Here is a 23,715-nt window from a genome sequence, read left to right as displayed (position 1 = left end):
TAATTATTTTAGGTTATGTCTATAATTTCAAATTAATAGCTATATTAACTTGCAAAAATCTGTTTTTGTATAAACAAAAGAAAAATATGAGTAGGGACAACCAGTCAGAGTTGTTTAACACATTCAAGTCCTCCAATTAATATACAGACTTGAGAGAGACATCATGACGCTTGTGGTCAGGAATATTTCCTTTAATGTTATAAAGCTCTCAGCCATTGGAGGATTAAATGTTAAGAACTATTAATTTTTATCTTTAGGAAATAGGAGTCATTGAAAGGTTCTAGGTAGATGAATAACGGAATCACATTTGTTTATTTTTTTAAAGATGATATTTGGCTGTATCATGGAGAAGAGATTGAAAGCAGGTATGAACGAGAGGCAGACACTCTAATTAGGATAATGAGTTTAGGTTTCTGGGCAAGAGATACTGGTGGCCAGAATGAGAGCAGTGTCACTGGGGATAGTGGACAGATTAGAGAGTTATAACTCTGCTGTCAATTTCAGCTTGGGGTTTTCCCCTACAAAAGCAATTCTCTGGTACCTGCTGGGTGTCCTACAGTTCAACTCCATTCTGACACTATCTACCTGGAGATGGCAACATCAGATCCCATAGGCTAAAGGCTCAGTCCTACAAGATCCTCCCCTGCCAGCCACCACCCCGACATACACTTAAGATGCCAATGGAAAGTCCAAGTTGGCACTCGTTCTTCTAACCAACTGACAATCTCCTTTGCAGGTTCAGTGAATTGGCTAGAGTGGCTCACAGAACTCAGAGAAACATTTTACTTACTAGATTACTGGTTTTTTATAAAAGGATGTCATTCAGAAACAGACAAATGGACGAGAGCCATAGGACAGGGTATGGGGAAAGGGCCCAGAAATCTCTCAGAGCAGGCCACTCTCCACAAATCACCACGTGTTCACCAACCCAGAGCATCTCTGAACCACTTCCTTTTGCCTTTTTATGGAGGCCTCGTTACATTGGCATGGTTGATTAAATCATTGGCCATTGGCACTTGAACTCAATCTCTAGCTCCCTCCCCCTTCCTAGAGGTCCGGGGGCTGGGACTGAAAGTTTCAATCTTTTAATTACCTTGTTGCTTCTCCTGGCAACCAGCCCCCATCCTTAGGTGTGGTCCAAAAGTCACCTCATTAACATAACAAGACACCTTTGTCACACTCTTCTCACTTGGGAAATTCCAAGGGTTTCTGTGATAGAAATGGGGATGAAGACCAAAGGTATACTTCTTATTATAAATCACAATATCACAGTGGTACTTAATGATTTGTTATGTATATTTGGAGAGGACAAAGTCCAGAATGATACACAAATTTGGGGATTAGGCAACTTGGGTAAACGAAGGTGCCCTTTACTGAAACAGGAAAACAAAGGAGTGACAGCAGGTTTACAGGCTGGCTGTGATTTCAGTTTGGGACAGAACCTCTGGGTTTTCCAGAAGAGATGTCAGTGGACAGTTGGATATACACCATTATTGGTTATCGAAGATGTGGGAATGGATGAGATTATTCAGAGGAAGTTTAAGAAAATAGAAATTTAAAAGAATTCCAGGGAGAATGGTTGCTTGAGAGAGAGACAGCCACTGAGAATCAGGGCAGCCAGAGAGGTGGGAAGGAAAGCAGGGGAGGGGTGTATTGAAAACCATATGAAGAGTTTGCTCCAGGAAGGAAGGAGAGGCCAACAAAGTAAATGCTAACTGTAGGTCAAGTAAAATACTGATGTGGTTTAGTTATGAGAGCATATATAATTATTCCACTGGTATGAATATTTAGCTATTTAAATTTCAACAAAGAGCAATGAGTGAGAAAGGATAAATATTGGCCTTTTGTCACTCAAACATTTCTGTTCTGAATAGAATTCTTTTTTTTTTTAACATCTTTATTGAAGTATAATTGCTTTACAATGATGTGTTAGTTTCTGCTTTATAACAAAGTGAATCAGCTCTACATATACATATATCCACATATCTCCTCCCTCTTGCATCTCCCTCCCACCCTCCCTTCCCTATCCCACCCCTCTAGGTGGTCACAAAGCACCTAGCTGATCTCCCTGTGCTATGCGGCTGCTATTTTACATTTGGTAGTATATACAAGTCCATGCGACTCTCTCACTTTGTCCCAGCTTACCCTTCTCCCTCCCTGTGTCCTCAAGTCCATTCTCTACATCTGCATCTTTATTCCTGTCCTGCCCCTAGGTTCTTCAGAACCTTTTTTTTTTTAGATTCCATATATATGTGTTAGCATACGGTATTTGTTTTTCTCTTTCTGGCTTACTTCACTCTGTATGACAGACTCTAGGTCCATCCACCTCACTACAAATAACTCAATTTCGTTTCTTTTTTATGGCTGAGTAATATTCCATTGTATATATGTGCCATATCTTCTTTATCCATTCATCTGTCAGTGGACACTTAGGTTGCTTCCATGTCCTGGCTATTGTAAATAGAGCTGCAATGAACATTGTGGTACATGACTCTTTTTGAATTATGGTTTTCTCAGGGTATATGCCCAGTAGTGTGATTGCTGGGTTGTATGGTAGTTCTATGTTTAGTTTTTTAAGGAACCTCCATACTGTTCTCCATAGTGGCTGTATCAATTTACATTCCCACCAACAGTGCAAGAGTGTTCCCTTTACTCCACACCCTCTCCAGCATTTATTGTTTGTAGGTTTTTTGATGATGGCCTTTCTGACCGGTGTGAGGTGATATCTCATTGTAGTTTTGATTTTCTTTAATGATTAGTGATGTTGAGCATCCTTTCATGTGTTTGTTGGCAATCTGTATATCTTCTTTGGAGAAATGTCTGTTTAGGTCTTCTGCCCATTTTTGGATTGAGTTGTTTGTTTTTTTGATATTGAGCTGCACGAGCTGCTTGTATGTTTTGGAGGTTAGTCCTTTGTCTCTTGCTTCATTTGCAAATATTTTCTCCCATTCTGAGGGTTGTCTTTTCGTCTTGTTTAAGGTTTCCTTTGCTGTGCAAAAGCTTTTAAGTTTCATTAGGTCCCATTTGTTTATTTTTGTTTTTTGAATAGAATTATTCTTACAGTTCTTATCCCATAATTCAAGTTAGTTATACAAAAGACATATAATGAAAGAGAAAGAGAGAGAGAAATTCTTGGAAAAGATTATAGAAATGTTGCATTGGAAGTGCCACAAAAGTAATTTAACTTCAACTTCTGCATTTTATCAGATGCATTAGTAAGTTTGCTGTATGCATACACACTATTGCATACTTTCTTATATTGACCCAATATAATATATTTGGGTCATACATTAAATCATCCATCCATCCATCCATCCATCCATCCATCCATTTACTGAATGCACTGTATGCTTGATGAGAAGAAGGTGATAATGCAAAGGCATGGTCCCTGCCAACAGGACATGTATGTTCTAAGAAAGAAGACAAGTATGTAGTTAAGTGAATTTGATACAGCACTGTTGGTGCAGTGAATGTCATGGTCAACTGTTGTCTTGTGTAAGGAGTGAGGGGCAGGTCATGAATGTACTTGTATAGAACAGATGGAATTAAATGAGTCAATGCTGAGATTGGCACCGTAAAATTGAAGGCAAAGGCATTTTCCCTAGACTTAGAATCAGGGAAAGAGTGGGGAAGAGGAAGTGGATATTCAGAGCAATGGGTACAGAGTGAGAACGTTCAGAGTTCATTTGAGGGACTGCAAGTCATTGATCTTGGCTGAACCTAGGGTTCTGGTACTTCTTCTTTCACCCTTTAAGTATTGGAAGGCTGGTTTCTCCGTTACGGGCTAAATATAGACGAGGACATTGAAGTGTCACTCCTCAGCATCCTCACTGCCCTCCTGGGGTGCATCTGAGTTTGGCAGTGGCTCTCTTAAAAGTCAAGGGCCTTTATTAGAAGAAAATATTTCAGTGGTGATGTGAACTTAAATGGTACAGTGAGCATAATTCTTCCTACGATTGGATGTAGTAATTCCAATATTTTATATCTAGAAAGGCAAGAAAAACTAAGATGAGTGAGCTGTAGTCATTCCTCATTAAGGAGAGTTGTGTTATTGTGTTGGCTGTGTTGTTCCTAGTTCTATAGCTTCCATTAAAACAATGCGAATAAATACTCAAGGGCTTTGAGGCAGTGGGGTTCTGAACAGTTAGTCTGAGATAGACTTCTAGTCCCAGCTAATCTTTGGGGAAGCTGGTTAACATCCTTAAATTTGAGATGTCTTAGAAAATAAAATAGCTCCCTTTTTGGGTCAATGTGAGGAATAAATAAGTTAACGCATATAAAGCCTTTAGTTGAGCATGATACATGGTAAGTAAATACATAAAATATTGATTGCGATTATTGTGGGCTGTGTCGTAAATAAAAGTTATTCCCAAGTAGGTATGGGCATACAAATCACTAGTAGAAAATTTTCAAGATGTACCTTAGGGCCCCATTACCAAGAAAATTTTATTTTGTAGCTCTGAGTTACGTACCAGGCGTTAAAAAAAAGTTCCAGAGATTATCATGATGTAGGTAAGGGTCACCCTTATATAGTAGCATCACTAAACTTTGTATGCAGCCTAACGGATTCTTACATCATCTTAAATTCCCAAGAAATGTGGCCTTCTTTATTTTGTGGAACCCTGCCATTTAGTGGAATTAAGTAAATTTTGATAAACAAGCTTTATTTGGATATCAAGGCATTGGCTAGAACAAAGCAGATGGAATCTTACAGATTGAAGGAGTTGGTCAGAAAGAGCTGTTTGTTATATTTTATTTTATTGAAACTGTTTTGGAAAGGTGCGTATGATTCCGCTTCGGGGCACTGATTCCTGTCATCTGCTGTCTTGCTAGGTGACCCAGGATGACCGCGTGATTGTTTAAAACATTAATCTGTCAGTTTTGGAGACTTTCACAGACAGCTCTTTGCCATAGTTTTTGACTCATCGATGAGGTTTACATAGCTTTACAGTTGACATTGATTTGTTCCATTCCATCTCGACATCTGGGCTTGTTCTTTCCAGACTTGTTGGATGCTTTGCTGTAAGCCTCCTATTATTACCCTGTCATCTGTGCCACCTTCCCTTCAGATTTGGCTTCAGAACATGTCTCCGTGGGATGAAATTAACGTTGCCCAGAATTTGTGGCTATGAAGTCAACTTGTTCATATGAAAGGAGAATTAAAAGTGATGTGAGAATAAAGTTCCCCCAGGATCACTTGATAATACAAATCCTTGATGGATGCAGAGATGAGGGAATAAGGGGGCAAAAACTCATCTACACAGTGGAAAACTAGTCTTTCATCTTTCCCACAGAGATTCAAGCCAGAGGACAGAGAACAATTCCTAGACCCTGATTCTCTCCCAGGTAGAGAAACATCTGAGGACAACATTTATACGATGAAAATGACTATAATTCACTCTCTAATAAAATATTTCAAAACATTTGAACAGTCATTTTGCTCCACTATTGCAAGCAGAGTCACTAAGTCAGATTCCCTAAAATCATTGCATCTTAGAGCCTGAAAAGAACTAGCAATGATCTTCCATTTCTCTCCTTTGACATAGAATTGAAGTGATTGTGTTGATATTGGTGCTTCTAAAAACTAGGTCTGATCTACAGAAAAGATGGCAAGACATGGGGGGGGACTGAAATAGAGAGGGTGTAGTGAGCGTCTGGGCGAAATAGACAATGTGCTGAGTCTCCAGCAAGAGGCAGGGAGATATTAGCCAACGGGCAGCCTTAGACGGGAGGATGGAAGAGGTCAGGGGAAAGCAGAGTTATCTGTTGGGTGAAGGGCTCATTGGACAGGCCAAGGGACCATCGAACCAAGCCAACAGCAGGCACAGAAATGGAATATAGAGAAAAGGCATCAGTCCCCAAGAAGGTTGATTCCTTAACAAGATGCTCCTATAAAGGCCCCAGGCCTAGAGCATGATTGCTATCTTTATTACTGACCCAGGGATTTACTCAAAATGAAAACTAGGTATGGACCAAATGGAAGAAATAGAGGACACAGTAGGCAAGTTGACTGAGTCTTTCAACTTTCCTCACAGGACTAGCACCTTGAACAAGACCAGTACCTTCTGTGGCTCATTGATAGGTTTTCCTTCCTCGTCTAACTTGATTCAGCACGAGGGGCAAGTTTTCCTGAGGGCTCATTGAGGAGAGCCCTGGAGCGTCCACTGTGGAGGTTGCACCCGTCAGAGCCCGCGCCCCTTTCTGCCCTCCGCCCTCATGCCCACCACCATTCCGTTAGCAAACAGGAGGAGGACTTTTCACAGGACCGCCGCTGTGTGTCTGGGTCCCTGCTGATGCTCAGTATTCTTTTCTCCTATTGGAGGGGAGGGTGACAAAGAAGGCTCGATGCCTGAGTGTGTACTGTCCACACAAACAGTCTCAGGATGCTTCAGGTACCCCTTCCCATTTTGTCTGGCTGGCACAGTCAGTTTTCATCTTGAGTCCTTGGACTTCAGCAATCAGATCAGCACTGTGGGAAACACCTTTATCTTAAACCATCCAACATCTCATCCATTGTCTCCATTCTCCACTTCTGTCCAGTCTCCTTTACATCTTCTCATATGTGTAAAATCAGGACAAATCTAGTTTTACTTAATGCTCTGTTCAGTCTAAATTTTTCCACTTTCTCAAACCTCAGACTGATGTTATGCCACAATAAATACAATATTTATTGAAGGAATTAATGAAACTATGTGTGAGTGTTTTCTGATTTCAGTTTTCATACTGAACTAGCTAAACCCCCTCAAGGGACTTTACGTGGTTTTATCCATTTAAAAACATTTAATGGGGCTTCCCTGGTGGCGCAGTGGTTAAGAATCCGCCTGCCAGTGCAGGGGACATGAGTTCGCGCTCTGGTCCGGGAAGATCCCACATGCCACGGAACAACTAAGCCCGTGTGCCACAACTACTGAGCCTGTGCTCTAGAGCCTGCGAGCCACAACTACTGAAGCCCGTGCACCTAGAGCCCATGCTCTGCAACAAGAGAAGCCACTGAAGTGAGAAGCCCATGCACCACAATGAAGAGTATCCCCTGCTCGCCACAACTAAAAGAAAGCCCAGATGCAGCAATGAAGACCCAACACCACCAACAATAAACAAACAAATAAATAAAAATAAAGTCAATTAGATGAATATAAAAAACATTTAATGAACTCCATTTAATTGTCAAGTGAATTATTAATTTAGGCTCTCTAGGAAAAAGTTATAAAACTATATGATAATTTTTCTTATAATAGTCATAATCTATGATGTGACTCAACAATGTGCTATTCTAGGAGTGAAAATCATTTAAATCTGGCTCTTAGTAAATTTTAATGAACTTTAGTATCATACATCCGCTACTTCTATAAATTTTTATGATCTCGAAAACAAGATAATGCCTGCCCATTGGGGAGGTTAAGGTCCTCTGACACTGCTTGCTTTCTTTAAAAACCTCCTTTACTGTAGGATGCCCTCTCTAATCCACCCACTTTTTTTTTTTCTAATTGACGCATAGTTGATTTACAATGTTGTATTAGTTTCAGGTGTACAACAAAGTGATTCAATTACATATATATATATGTTCTTTTTCAGATTCTTTTCCATTATAGGTTATTACAAGATATTGAATATAGTTTCCTGTGCTATACAGTATGACCTTATTGGTTATCTATTTTATATATAGTAATGTGTATCTGCTAATCTCAAACTCCTAATTTACCCCTCCCACCACTTCCCCTTTGGTGACCATAAGTTTGATTTCTATGTCTGTGAGTCTGTTGCTGTTTTGTAAATAAGTTCATTTGTGTCATTTTTTAGATTCCACATATAAGTGATAACATATAATATTTGTCTTTCTCTGTCTGACTTCCCTCTAGGTCCATCCATGTTGCTGCAGATGGCATTATATCATTCTTTTTTGTGGCTGAGTAGTATTAAATTGTACCACATCTTTATCCATTCATCTGTCGATGGACATTTAGGTTGCTTCCGTTTCTTGACTATTGTAAATAGTGCTGCTATGATTCACCCACTATTCTTAATTCCCATGAAATCCCAATTCTCTAGACAGTTTCTAAGTCCACATCTTGGGGGTATTTTTTAAACAATTTTATTTAGTATAATTGATATACAACCTCCACCCCTCACCCCGCCGCCTATATTGAATGTATACAGTTTGATGAGTTTGGACATATACATACACCCAGGATACCATCACCACAATCCAGGACATAAACATGTAAACATACCCACCACCTCCAAAAGTTTCCTTGCGTCCCTTTCCTTTTTTTTTGAGGGCGGTGCTATAGAAACACTAAAAATGAGATATACTCTCTTTACAAAATTTTAAGTTAACAATTTTAACACTGCTGTTAAATATAGGAGATCTCAAGACTTACTCATCTTGTATAACTGAAACTTTATACCCTTGAACAACAACTCCCCATTCACCCCACTCCCTAGCCCCTGGCAACCACCATTCTATTTTCTGCTTCTGTTGTAAGTTGGACTATTTTAGATACCTATGTAAGTGGAGTCATAAAATTTTTGTCTTTCTGTAACTGACTTATTTCACTTAGCATGTCTTCCAGGTCCATCCATGTTGTCGCAAATAGTACAATTTTCTTCTTTTCAAAGGCTGAATAATGTTGCATTATGTGTATATACTGCATTTTCCTTATCTATTTGTCTGTTGGGCATTTAAGTTGTTTACATATCTTGGCTGCTGTGAATAATGCTGCAGTGAACATGGAGGTGCAGGTATCTCCTTTAGATCCTGATTTCACTTCTTTTGGCTATATATACCCAGGAGTGGGATTGCCAGATCATATGGTAATTCTGTTCCTAATTTTTTTTTTTAAATAAATTTATTTATTTATTTATTTATTGCTGAGTTGGGTCTTTGTTGCTGCGTGTGGGCTTTCTCTAGTTGTGGCAAGCAGGGGGTACTCTTTGTTGCGGTGCGCGGGCTTCTCATGGCAGTGTCTTCTCTTGTTGTGGAGCATGGGCTCTAGGCGCATGGGCCTCAGTAGTTGTGGCTCACGGTCTTAGTTGCTCCGTGGCAAGTGGGATCTTCCCGGACCAGGGCTTGAACCCATGTCCCCTGCATTGGCAGGCAGATTCTTAACCACTGCACCACCAGGGAAGCCCCTGTTTCTAATTTTTTAAGAAACCTCCATACTGTTTTACATAGTGCCTGCACCGTTTTACATTTCCATCAGCAGTGTACAGTTTCTCCACATCCTCGATAATACTTGTTATCCTTTGTTCTTTTGATATAGCCATCCTAACAGTTATTAGATGATATCATGTTGTGGTTTTGATTTGTATTTCCTTGATGATTAGTGATGTTGAGTGCCTTTTTTATATACCTGTTGACCATTTGCATTGAATCTTCTTTGGAGAAATGTCTATTCAGGTACTTAAGGCATTTTTTAATTGGTTTGTTTTTGTTTTGTTTTTTTACTATTGAGTTGTATGAATTCCTTATCTGTTTTAGAAATTAACCCCTTTAAATATTTTCTTCCATTCCATAGTTGGCCTTTTCACTCTGTTGGCTGTTTCCTTTGCTGACAGAAAAGGAAACTTTTTAGTTTGACGTAGTCCTACTTGTCTATTTTTGCTTTTGTTTCCTGTGTTTTCGGTGTCATATCATTTTTTATATAGCGTGACTTATATCACCACTTCTCCTCTGAAACTGCCCAGGAGAAGCCATATTAGTGGTCTTGTGCCTTATGGCTATTCTTGTACTTATTTTGCTGACTTCTCTCGTTCCTTATCCCTCCAAATCCAGATAACCTGCAAAGATCTTTCTTCACTCTTCTTCTCATCTCTCTTTATAGTTTCACCTTCACTGAATTAATTTAATAGCACATATTCACTTACAACCAGTATTATAAAGTTCACTAAATATATCTACATTTATTTTTCCCATTAATTTCTTGGGTACCCACCAGGCCTTATTAGCAACATCCCTCTCTTGAATGCTCTCTCATCTTAAAGTCTCTAAGATACCCAAGAATTATTCAGTCCTGAGAGGTCTGTTCTCCCTCCAGATATCAAACTGAGTTAGAACTGGGGAAGGTCATCTTCCCACCCACATCACAGCCTAAGTATCTCCCAGTGGAATAGAAGCTCATTCACTGTTGTAATGATGCCCTGGAGGATACCACAGAAGCCTTTACGCCACAGGAGTGATCCAAGTTTGAGAACCTCAGTTGCAGCTCTGCTAGTTCCCAATTCTAAGGTCAGTTTTCAATTCCAAGCGTAAAACCATACTAGGACCAGCTTAGGTCCTGGCAGTTCCCATCCCCAACCATGTACTGTGGCCAAAACAGCCCTTCCTATGAGTCTTAGGCCCTTGGGTTGGGATAATGTAGAAAATGGCTGTAAAATAAGTGACAATGCAGTAAGGCATTTCGGAACCCAATCTCTAGAGGTCATACAAATAAAAACTATTTAAATAATGAGTAAATATGAATGTTAATGAACTTCATAGTTTACACTGACATCACATGTCTCTACAGTAATGGACTGCTGTGGTCTCTGAAACAAAATAATTGGCAGTATTGGGAATATTTAGTTCATTCAATATTAATTCGTTCATTCAACATTTCCCTTCTCTATGTCCAGATCTCCTAAAACATCATCTTTGATCTCATTCTCTTTCCTACTTTTGAAGGAAGAATTTCTTTCCTGGCCAAGGCTAATCCTTTCATCCCATTACCTTAACATTTTTGTAAAGTAAGGAAAAAAACAGAACCTAAGAAATAACAGGTTTATGATGTTTATATAAGGCAATGCATGTAAAGCACTTAGTATAGGTACATTTATTTAATAGATATTTTTTGAGCACCTACTATGTGCCAGGACTGTCCTAGATACCAGATACAGTGGCAACTCAGCAGGAAAAGTTTCCTCCTTATTTGCTCTCCTAGTAATTATGCACTCAGTAGTAAGTGCTCAATAAATGTTTTGGCCTCCAATTTTATTATTATGTTTTGTGTTATTTTATTAATAAAATATAGGATTTTAGGTGCAGAAGAGAAACCTCCTTGCTCCTGGAAGACCTTGACATTTGCTGTGTACTCCTTAGAGAAACACAGAGGGAAAATTCACTTAATTACTTGCTTGTTTCACATATGCAATGACAAAGTAAACATTTATTGAATGGACATTTTAAAAGGCAAAGCATTGATTCAGTTTCCTTAATAAAGAAAATTCCAATTCAATTAAAAAGTCATCATGCAAACTAAAGATACAAGTAACCCAAAAGGAGCTTCTATTTTTAATACTGAAATAGTGAACAAAATTAAATGGGTAAAAACTTCAGTACTTAGCTGTTTAGTAGTACATTTAGTATGAATTTTTAAATACAGTGGAAAATAAGCATTTACAAATCAAGCATGGGGGAAAAATAGTTAATTCTTAATCTTTCAGCTTTCAGCTAAGAAAATTACAGTGACCCAGAAGTAATACCTTCCCACCTGAAACAACAACAACAACAAAAAACACCAGTTTTCAAAACACTGCACTTTAGGCAATGAAGGACAGTGATTTTTTTTTTAATTTTTATTGAAGTATAGTTGACTTATATATATATATATTTTCAGATTCGTTTTCCTTTTAGGTTATTAAAAAATATTGAATATAGTTCCCTGTGCTATACAGTAGGTCCTTGTTGGTTATCTATTTTATATATAGCAATGTGTGTGATTATGAGTGTGTGTGTGAAAGAAACATAAAGCTCTGTAAGACAACTTTTATTTCTCAAAAATGCATTGTGTGGGGGGTTCCCTGGTGGCACAGTGGTTGAGAATCTGCCTGCCAATGCAGGGGACACGGGTTCGAGCCCTGGTCTGGGAAGATCCCACATGCCATGGAGCAACTAAGTCCATGAGCCACAACTACTGAGCCTGCGCGTCTGGAGCCTGTGCTCCGCAACGGGAGAGGCCGCGACAGTGAGAGGCCTGTGCACCGCAATGAAGAGTGGTCGCCGCTCCCTGCAACTGGAGATAGCCCTCGCACAGAAACGAAGACCTAACACAGCCAAAAATAAATAAATTAATTAATTAATTTAAAAAAATGCATTGTGCGTATGTTACAAAAACCTATATATATATGTTATATATATAGATTATATACATATATATATAACTGAGTCACTTTGCTGTACACCTGAAGCTAATACAACATTGTAAATCAACTATACTTCAATTAAAAAAAAAAACTGAAAAAAAAGATTCTTCAGATACACAAAGCAAATGAGGTGAGCCCTACAATTGCCCCAGCTTACTGCCTTGAGAGAGTTTCCCCACAACAGTGGAGAAAGGGAAGGGGGACCCAGGCAGAGCCCAGAGGACTCCCTGAGTTAGGGAGAAAGTACTGAGAGTCCAGAGAGGTAAAGGTGGCTAGAATTTGCAGGACAAAATAGAAGAAAGGTGATTGCTGCTCAGAAAGAGAACCCTTGAGATCTGCAGAGGGTCCCCTTGGACTGTTCAGCAGAGAACTGAGCAGCACATGTATGTAAGGAAACCACCAGGGGGCAGGGAAAGAACTACCTGAAAGGATGGGAGGAACTGGTACCTGGTGCTCACACCAGGACCCAGAATATGTGCTTACACCCTCCAGCCAAGCTGGGAAACCAGCTGGGAACCTGATGCAGATGCTAGAATTAGCAAATCAGGACAGTGAAACAGTTTTTAATATGTATATTCCATATGTTTAGAAAGTTAAATAGAGACATGGAGGATTTAAAAAAAAGACCCAAGTGAAACTTCTAGACATGTTTGATTCATCAGTGTTTGAGATTAAAAATACACTCCATGGAACTGATGGTGGATTAGACACTGCAGAAGAAAAGACTGGTTAACTTGAAGACACCAGTAGGAATTAAACAAAATGAAACACAATGGAAGAAAAAAAGACTTTTAAAATTTGAAAAAGGAATCCATGACCTGTGAGACAATTCCAAGTGGCCTAATGTACACTTAATTCTAGTCACCAATGGAGAGAAGATAGTGGGAAAGAAAAAAATTTTTTTGAAGAATTAATGGCTGAAAAATTTCCAGATTTGATGAAAACTATAAAGTCACAGATCCAAGAAGCGCAATGAACCCCAAGCATAAGTAACCTGAAGAAAACTACACCCAGAGAACTTTAAAATCAAGTTGTTCAGCACTGATGATAAAGAGAAAATCTTAAAAGGAGGCAGAGAAAAAAGACACAATATATTCAAAGACATGAAGACAAGGAATATCATAGTTTTGTTTTGTTAGAAACAGTAAATGCAAGAGAGAACAGTGGAGCAAAAATGTCTTTCAAAAATGAGGGCAAAATGAGAACTTTACTAGGCATATAAATCTGAAAGAATTCATCACTGAAGGAACCACATTACAAGAAATATTAAAAGAAGCCTTTCAGACAGAAAGAAAATGATGCCAGATGGAATTAAATAGATGTACACAGATGAAGAGCACTGAGTATTGTGACTATAGGTTTGGAAGGTAGATTGCATGAAAGAAATGTCTCCTAACACCCCCTCTCCCATAAAACTGATGTGAAGAAAACATTTAGTGAGGCCACAGCCTTCAGCAAGCACATCCAAAGGTAGTGTCTGTCCTAGCAGAAGCCCAAAAAGGTTTGTAAATCCTGACTCAGATTGTCTTGCCGTATTGGACTGCTTGTAACATATGCAAACATGCAGCAAATTAAAGTCCTTTAGATAATACCAATAATGAATTTCTGTTTACCTATGAGGAGCTCTGTATAATCTTTGTGTTAATGTTTTTAAGGTGTTATCAATTCAAAGGTATGAGTTGGTTTCCTGTTATACAGACATATTTAAGATAAAATATACAGACATACCTCGTTTTATTGTACTTCACAGATATTGCATTTTTAAAAAAATAATTAATTTTTTTTGGCTGCGTTGGGTCTTCGTTGCTGCACATGGGCTTTCTCTTGTTGCGGCGAGCGGGGGCTACTCTTCGTTGCGGTGCACGGGCTTCTCACTTCAGTGGCTTCTCTTGTTGTGGAGCACGGGCTCTAGGCGTGTGGGCTTTGGCAGTTGTGGCACACGGGCTCAGTAGTTGTGGCTCACGGGCTCTGGAGCGCAGGCTCAGTAGTTGTGACGCACGGGCTTAGTTGCTCCACGGCATGTGGGATCTTCCCGGACCAGGGCTCGAACCCATGTCCCCTGCATTGGCAGGCAGATTCTTCACCACTGCACCACCAGGGAAGTCCCAGATATTGCATTTTTTACAAATTGAAGGTTTGGGGCAACCCTGCATTGAGCAATTTGATCAGTGCCATTTTTTCCAACAGCATTTGCTCGCTTCATGTCTCTGTGTCATATTTTGGTAATTCTCACACAATTTCAATCATTTTCATTATTATTATATTTGTTGTGGTGACCTGTGATCAGTGATCTTTGATATTAACTATTGCCAAAAGATTATGACTCACTGAAAGCGCAGATGATGGTCAGCATTTTTAGCAATAAAGTGTTTTAAATTAAGGTATGAATGTGTTTTTGAGACATAATGTTATTGCACACTTAATAGACTACAGTATAGTATAAACATAGCTTCTATTATGCACTAGAAAACCAAAAAAATTCATGCAGTTCGCTTCTTTGTGGTAATGACTTTATTGTGGTGGTCTGGAACCAAACGTGCAGTATCTCTGAGATATGCCTGTGTTTTATAAAGATTGGAAATGAGAACCTTCTAGAACTTGCATATTTTTAAGGAACTGCCCCCCAAAAGCAGTAAAACTTGCAGGGAGAAGAAGGAGAGGTTAGATACACAAAATGCAGCCCGCAGAGGTCTTGGTATTCATTCCTTACAAATCATCTTTGCTGTCCTTCAAAATATATAAGAAGAAACATTTGAGCTTCAACAATATGCTTCCTTGGTTTTAACACCGTAAATGGAAAAGCTGAGCTCTCACTTCTCAAGTGGTTCTTACTTAGATCCCTGAAATAATGTCAACATAAAAAAAAAAATCTGCTCTTATAGAGAACAAACTAGTGGTTAACAGTGGGGAGAGGGAAGAGGGAAAAGGCTTCCCCCTAAAAGGGGATTTAAAAAAGGGGGTTATTATGGGAGTACATGAAATCATGTGTGAAACTTTTGAAAACTGTAAAGCACTGAAAGAATAAAAAGAAAAAAAAAAGAAACCATCACCTAACCAAAATCAAAAACAAAAACAAAAAAACCAAACACAAAACAACAACAAAAAAATCTGCTCTTGTGGAAAAGAGCAAGGGTATTTTTAACATATGTAGAGGACACACCAGATCCTACTTTTTATAGGTCTCACCCTAGAGCATCCCAGGGTAGCAAATAAAATAAACTCATCTTTTCTGGGAAGACAAATCCCTGTAATGCTGGGAGTTTTAGTTCTCCCAAGTTAACCCCTACCCTCTTTTTCAGTATTTTTCAGCATTCTTAGAAGTTTTCCCATCCCCAAAACACAACTGTGCAAATAATTTATTTTTTAAAAGAAGTTAATTGTGATATTATGAAAACTTCTTCTGAATTTTTTAGTTAAAATACATAATTTACTATAATTATGTTTATTAAAAACTTAAGTGTGTGGAAAAATAAAACATAAAGATTACAATATGGTATGAAAGTCCTGTAGCTGGAACAGCTAAAATCCTTGCCATACTGACTGAATCATTTTTCATTAAAGTTAATCTTTTAACAGCGGGTGTCAGGCAGTTTTTTAGAAGCATTCTTCCTTGGTTCAGCTGGCTGTTTTTTAAGGTGATGTATCAAATATCGCAAAGGTTATTCACTTTGTAATTCACCGTGTAATTAGACCTTTGTAATTAGAATCAGTGTCCTTGTCGTTTAGCTGGAATATAAAGAATGAAAAGTGTAGGTTTAAAGCATTATTTTCTTCAATCTGCAATATGTAAGTAATATGAAGATGCAATTAGTATATAGAAGCATCTAGATGGCCAGTAGGGACTAAACACAATACTCCAAATCATATAAAAAATAAATTGTTTATTTATTGTTTCACTTTTGGTTACAGGAGTATTAATATCTGTTGGGTACTGAACATTTGCCACACATAGCACAGGCTTATTTTTCATGGTCAGTGTCTCATTTAATCTTCACCTCAACCTAATGAAGTAAGTATTGTAAACCCATTTTACAGATGATGAAACTGATCCTTAGAAAGACTGTATAGCTTATTCAGGGCCCTGCAGCTGATGGGTCCCAGGACTGTGATATGAATTCAGGTCTGTCTGAAATCCTCACCCTTCTTCGAGACCACATCAGCAACCTCTGCTTCTCAAATTTAACATCTTGAGAAATCCTAATTTCCCCTTTGACCGTACCGTCTTTCTGGTCTGATTTCCAGTTTCCGTATAGCTGATAGCATTCATCTTTTTGATGGTTTTCTTTCAGGAATTACAGTTTGAAAGGCTGACCCGAGAGCTAGAGGCAGAACGCCAGATCGTCGCCAGCCAACTGGAGCGATGCAAGCTTGGATCCGAGACGGGCAGCATGAGCAGCGTCAGGTACTGAGTGCACGGCTCCTCAGGGCTGGGCTTTGAGTTGCCAGTGAAAGGGAATTGTGGTGTTTATCTTCTCCTTACAAACCAGGCAGTGGAATTAGAACATTCAGTCAGATGTTGGAAAGCAATTGTAACCAACCCAATTTAAGATGTTCAAAAGGTGTCCGATCTGATTTGTACTTGAAACTCTTCACAAAATGAACGCCTGCCCTGAATGCAAATTATGCATCATTTTACACGAAAAGGAGGCTTTGCGTTTAGTCAGCTTACTGGAAATGAGGAGATGCCATGTCACAGTCTCTCAGCTTGGTTCTTTTTTCTAAATGATCCAGAGTTGCCGGTTCTGGAAACGAAGGAGAGAAGGTTTTGGTGTAACTGGCATTATTTGCTAATATACAATGCTAAATTATAAAATTGCTCCTCAAACATCAACCAATGCGATTCTGGTGTGTGAAAGCATTCAAATCCATAGATAGAATGGATTGCTTATTCAATTAGGGGTTGGTTTGAGATTATGAAATATTTAAAAACAAAACTTAGTCACTTGACCACAAAATAAATTATCTGCCTAAGGACCATATGTTCATATTTAAAAATAGAAGTGTGTGTGTGTGAGCATGTGAGTGTGTGTGTGTGAAAGAAACATAAATAAAGCTCCGTAAGATGACTTTATTTTTCAAAAATGCATCGTACTTTCCTGTCATCTTGTTCTGTATTGTGGTTTTGACATGCTACATTTTTAGGGAGGTATCTTCGTTAAGGAAACAACAGTTGCTATGGCAAATAAACTCCAACATTCTAGCGACTTAACGCAATAGCGTTTTGTTTCTTATTCATGCAACAGATAGAGGTGGTGGATGCTGGTCGGGGGCTGCTTCCCTTCCATGCAGTAATTAAGGACCCGGCTTCTCTCTTGAGAGCCCTGCCATCCACTACGGCCTCATGGTCAATTGCATTGTCAATTGCATCACTGCAAACACAGTCCATTGGTGAGAACCAGTGACATGGCCTCTCATAGATGGAAATGGGGCAGGGATTCCTAGTCTTGGCATCTATAGCCACTCTGCCTAAGAGGCAGGAACATGAGTTTGAGGGTCTCTTAACCAACTACTGCCACAAAAGAACTAAAACATGCTTGAATCCATTGCTCTTAAAATATTCTATCATTGTAAGATTAATTTGTAGTTGGAATGTTTCCTATTGGAGCTACCTGCCATTAATCTTTTAACATTGTTCTTTGCTTTGTCCAACAGTGATAACCTTTAAATGGAAATCATTGCACCTCTTGTTAGACTAAATTGCTTTGAAATATCATTTTCAATAGTAAAGCCTTAATTGCGGTATGTTAAAGCCCATCTGCTTGGGCACCCAAGTACCTAGGCTATGCTAGCTACAAATAGGTACATTGTAATCTCTTAAACTCATCACAGACTTGTCTGAACATCCACATTAACTAAAGTAGGATGGGCAAGAAAAAGGAGAAGTGAATTGTGTCCACTTGAAATTGTTTTCAGAAGGTTGACTGGTTGAAGTTAGTGAGACTAAAGTATGGGGAAAAATAATCTTTATAAGTGTGTATTTGATTTAGTACATGTGGTTGTACATATTTGAAGAGCTCTTTTTTAATGGTGAACATGGCCTGAGAAGCTAAGTCTGTCAGGTTTTTTTAGGTCCGTAAACACTGGTTGAGTTGACATCTACATCATTTGCTTTGAAACCCATTGTTTCACCATTGGTCAGATTACCTTTTCAGTTTGTATTCCTAATCTTTCTGTGTGATAACTTTGCATACTCTCCATCTTGTATTTTGTTTCACCCCCCTCCAGCCCTTGGTAGCAGCAGTTCTGGGGGAACATGTTGTATCCTGTGTCTCAATTCCCAACTTCTGATTGGATCAGAAATGGATATCTGACCCAAGGGTGATTCATCCAGTAACTGGCCTGCAAGAAATTAGTCTTGTGCTCTTGAGAATGTGAACTAAGTGACCCCAAATCTGTGACATCTAATGGTTTGTGCTAGGAGATGGTGGCCATGAGGATTGGGTGCTGGCGGAAGAATCTGTGGTGACATAGACTAGTCCAACAGAGACTCTGTGGTTCCTGAAAGTCAGAGACCAGTTAAGTTCCCATTAGGACTGGCTGCGTTTAGATGTTGCATCTATGAGATTACCTTTTAAATTCTTAAAAACTTTCCTCCTCCCACATTTGATTTGATTGAGTTGATATCTTTTCTTAGGTCTAATGTTTCATGAATAGAACACATCAGTGAACTGCCAAAGTAGGCAGAAAAAGTATCCCATGGCAACTTGTGACTATTTGTACTGTCTCTTGTATTCCCAGCTCACAGCCCATGATACATAATCAATAATTCTGTATTAAATATATATTAAATAATAGTGCTGAGTGCAGATGACCCTGCCTAATTATTTCCCCTTGCCATATAGCTATATAATATGTCTTCATCAAGCTTGACTATTTTGTATTTTGGAAATGTCTAATATATGAATCTGCATTTGAATAATACAAGAAATTTACTGATATTTCACTGGAGAAAATCCAATACATAGCTTCCACTGTTTTTTTTGTTTGTTTGTTTGTTTGTTTTTTTGTCACAACCTAGTTGTTTGCTCAGCTTCAGAAATGCACCTTTAGAAATTCAAGTCTTTATTAAGGGTGATAGACTAACCTAGTTAGCACATCAAAGGGGATGTTTAAAAATAAACAAAATAGAATGTAAACAATTTTTGAAAAAGGAGAACAGGTAAAGAAGTCTGTGATGATTTAGATTTGTTTCCTCTTCTTAGGGACACTAGGGAGGAGTAAGAGGGTTTCTTAGAGGAAATGAAACAAAACCAAATATTTTTCAGATTTTTCTATAAGTGGTAAAAATGACTGGTAAATATAGTTTGGTTTTCCTCTGCCTGTATTGGCGTTAGGAAATTGCTCCGTTTCCTAAGACCTTTCCTGGTAGTTACACTGACAATTTAAACTTCATGAAAAGATATTGTTAGTATGCACTTATAACAGCCAACTTTGTAATAGTCAATCAAATCATAACTGAGAATGCCGAGAATTTGGAGAGGGGAGAATCTGGAGAGGGGAGAATCTGGAGATAGCTATTGTTGCAGCAAAGCAATTTCTGCATCCTCATATCTAGGGTACAAGTAGCTGCAAATAAGAACACTGTGATCTCTTAAACTCTTCGCAGACTTTTCTAAGCAAATTCATATCATAGCTTCCAGAAATCAGATCAATTAGTGGTTGTTGAAGTGTTATCAGTCTTCTAGAATAGAATTATTGTTGCTTCTTACTGTAGCTATAGTTCCACTATGTCCCTTATCACCTTCCTCTCTTGGCTTTCCTCACTGGTTTCAGGCCAAACCTTTCCAAGCTCTTGGATCCTTCTCCCTCCTACAACAAGAGAGTTTGGTTCCCTACCTTCTCCCTAATTCCCCAGAACCATCCAGATCTGAATCAGGAATGCTATTTATATAGAGGAGGCCCTTTATTTAGGGTCATGACCAAATCCTTCTTGCTAATAGCCCATTTCCACCCTCTGGCCAGTTGCAACTACTTGGTTCTCACCCATTCCTCAGACTAAGACCTGTCAGGGAGGTCTTGATCCGGCAACCCTATGAGCCACCTGGTCCTCTTCTAGATGGGGCCCTGTGTTGCTCTTGCAAGCCCCAGAGGACCTGCCTGTACCCGTGCCCTTGTCATACTCTCTATAGACCCCTGGAACAGCATTCTAACTCATCCCTTTGCCTGCATTCTGCCCAAATCCATCCTCCATGTGGTGTGAAATTGATCTACGTAAACACATACATCAGAACCATGTCTGTGAAGGACCTGTTCCCACTTCTGCAATTTCGTAAATACACCACTCTTTCCCACCTCACATGGTTATAGGCATGTGATCCCTTCCATCTAGAATATCCTGCTTCTTTTGCCAGGTCACCTCTTCCTATGGATCCAGTTACCCAGCTCAGGGCTCACATTCTTCTGAATGTCTTCTTGATCTGTTCAAATTGGGGCCAGATGTCCCTTCTTTGGGAGTTATTAGAACTTAAAGTTTGGAGTCTGGGACTCTATTGACCCTTCTAGAAGATCCTTGCCACAGAATGTTTTAACGTTCAGTCAAAGGACACTGGGGATTTTCTCAAGTGCTGCTGAAAATTTAAGGATACCAGACTAGATGCCTACTCATATCCCTTGATTCCCATGGGCAGCAGGAACATAATGGGGGAGAAATTGAATTCAAATAATAGTTGGACCTATCTTATGAACTCTTCCTAAAGGAGACCTGATGCTTGGAAGACTGGTGATGATGATAATGGTGACGATGATTTTGACAATAGTCGGTCTGGAGCTCAAAGACAATGTCAGAAAATTCAAAGCTAGAGAGATGTGACACATGATAAATTCTCCTTTGCTGGCTTTAAAGATGGAGCTAAAGGCGTGGCTAGCAGCACATGTGGCTTCTAGATCCTGAGGGTGGTCCCCGACTGACAGCCGGCAAGGAGCAGGGGACCTCAGTCTTAGGACCAAAGGGAATTGAATTCCGCTCATAGCCTGAATGAACTTGGAAGCAGGTTATTCCCCAGAACCTTCAGAAAGGAAAGTAGCCCAGCAGAAACTCTGATGAGAACCTTGTAAGACCCTGAACAGAGAATCCAACCATGCCACGCCTGAAAAACTTAGGAAACTTACAAAATTTACAAAACAACTGTTAGCTAAAAAATTTATATGTTTTCTAAGCTGCTCAGTTTGTGGTAATTGGTTATGCAGTAATAGAAAATGAATACAGTGCTTTTCTATTGGTGGTATTATATATTACAACAAGCTGAATTATGAAAGTTTTTTAGAGAAAATTTTATTCTGTGAGCATCTGTATTCCATTCAAAAGTTTAATGTCTGTAGCCAATTTTATTTTTCATGCATATACACATGCATTTGGATTCACATATTAAAATAATCTATAGCTTTGATTCTAAGAAGTAGAGGTATTTGAATGTAGAGTCATTATTTACTGTAGAATAAGGAAAACTAATAAAGCAATCATCTTTAGCCTTGTCATTTTTATAATATAGATACCCAAGACTCCAATTGGAGTAATATATGTTTAAAAAGACAAAATGTAGGGACTTCCCCGGCAGTCCAGTGGTTAAGACTCTGCCTTCCAATGCAGGAGACAGGGGTTCGATCCCTGATCGGGGAACTAAGATCCCACATACCAGAGGGGCGCAGCCAAAAATTACAAAATGTAATATATGTGTAAAAAATGTTTGCTCCACATAAGAAGATGCTCTTTCTTTCCAGCAGATGAATTATTGAATTTCTCACAAACCAGTTTCTTCAAAAGTCTGCCATATTTTGGAGATTGGGATACAAAAGGAATTAATGTTATAAATGTTATCAAGGGTCATTCTCTTTATTAACTAGCCTCTGTGAGTATGCCAACAGTTTTATAAATAGAGTCTAAAAATCTTTTCCAGACCTACAAAGAAGTCAGGCTTATTTTAGAGAAAATACTGATCTGGTTAAATTAGCAGTGAAGAAACATGTCAAGTAGTCACAAACTTTTTGTCAGAATGAAATGTATTTATTTAAAGGCATTATTTCTGCATTTTCTTAAGAAATCATATATGAATGTAATTGTTTTCCAAAGTAAGGCATATTGTGCATTTCTTCATTATCCTGCAGGATATGATATTGAAACAAGTAGATATTTCCATTTATTCTTTTTAAATAAAGAAGGAAGAAATTTGCCAAAATACTTCATTTTGGAAAACAGACATATTAAATAATTACTTAAAAATTTTCAAATAAAGTTTTTTTAAATTATGTAGATACTTCTACACATACACACATTCCTAAACAGTCATGTAGCCAAAGGAAAAAAATCACTCAAAGCCATAAGATTCTAGATTCTTACCACCAGTGAATACTTTTGCCATCAAAAAAAAAAAAAAAAAAAAGAGCTTTTGAATAACTTTTAGTTTTTAAGAATTTTTTTTTCATTAAATGAAGTTTTTATTTAAAATACCTGGACAAAAACTGCTGCCTCTTCCTCCCCTGCACTGAGACTTTGTGAGCCTCCTCAGCCACTAGAAGTAGGTTCTGGCCCTCTTGTTTCTTCCCCTCATCTCTAAGTAATTCCCCAAGGACAGAGCCTCAGAGTCTATGGCAAAGCAGTGGCCAGCACATAACAGTTCAATCAATGCCAAATGAATGAGTACACAGTACTTTCATTACTGTTCTTATTCTTATTGCTTTTTTTTTTTTTGGCAAAAAATCACCAGTCTTATAGTGTTATCTGTACATATTTCCATCTCTGTACATTACATATAAAATATTGTGTATTATTCTGACCTTGCCAGATTCCAAGATAGTACTCTGGAATCCAAGGCCTGTTGGTTTGATGTGCTCTGTGGTGTGGAACTGTGGTTGACCTATTCTCATATTTTCACTCTCATCTTAAGAAGATGATGATAATAGTGATAATTTTAACAATAATAATGGTAGTATTTTTGGAGCAATTTCCATAGGCTAGGCACAATATTAACTGGTTCATATAGGTCATGCCATTTACTCCTAGTTAACCCTATGAGTTAATAAGTCTTACTTGTATTTCATTTTGTAGATGAGAAAACTGAGATTCTGAGTGAGAAATTGCTTTCCCAATATCCAGCAGCTAGTGACCAGACATTGGTTTTTGAACTCATGATTTTTGAACCCAGGTATCTTTACTCCCCAAGTACACATTTAAAATGCCTCGCTGGAATGCTGTTATTATTGTGTCTTAAATGGTGTCTTGAATTATGTTGTAAATAACCATCTAAATGTCTCCAGTCCATTTTCACCCTAGAGGTAAAACGTTTTCCAACTGATTTTCTTCTTCTTCCCTCTCCTCCCCCCACCCCCACCTCCAATGATTATAGCAGTTTTGAAGTTCTTCATCTGAATATGTTTCTGATTTTATTCTTATATAAATGGCATAAAGAGTGTCAATAGTATACATTATCATTGCTTTTAAGTGCATCCAAAGTAACTGTTCAGTATTCTCTTGCAAATTGCCAGTGGACAAATTACACTAAGTCTATAAAATACTAGTTATCACATTGTCTTAGTTTGTTCAGGCTGCTGTAAATGAATGCTATACATTGGGTGGCTTACAAACAACATAAATGTATTTCTCAC

General features: G+C 38.5%; 1 protein-coding gene across 3 annotated transcripts in view; it reads left to right on the top strand.

Moving 5' to 3' along the window:
• The window catches only part of CTNND2 (catenin delta 2), a 953,172-nt gene that overhangs the window by 336,113 nt on the left and 593,344 nt on the right, over positions 1-23,715 (top strand). For all 3 annotated transcript variants that reach the window (XM_057541331.1, XM_057541330.1, XM_057541332.1), the window contains one exon: positions 16,407-16,519. In XM_057541331.1, coding sequence (XP_057397314.1) covers positions 16,407-16,519 — 113 coding nt within the window. The remainder of the gene's footprint in view (positions 1-16,406; positions 16,520-23,715) is intronic.

This window comes from Balaenoptera acutorostrata, chromosome 2, assembly GCF_949987535.1.
Source record: "Balaenoptera acutorostrata chromosome 2, mBalAcu1.1, whole genome shotgun sequence".
In the NCBI taxonomy this organism is placed as follows: domain Eukaryota; kingdom Metazoa; phylum Chordata; class Mammalia; order Artiodactyla; family Balaenopteridae; genus Balaenoptera; species Balaenoptera acutorostrata.
Note: the sequence above shows the minus strand (reverse complement) of the source record. Positions and strands in the feature narration are given on the sequence as shown.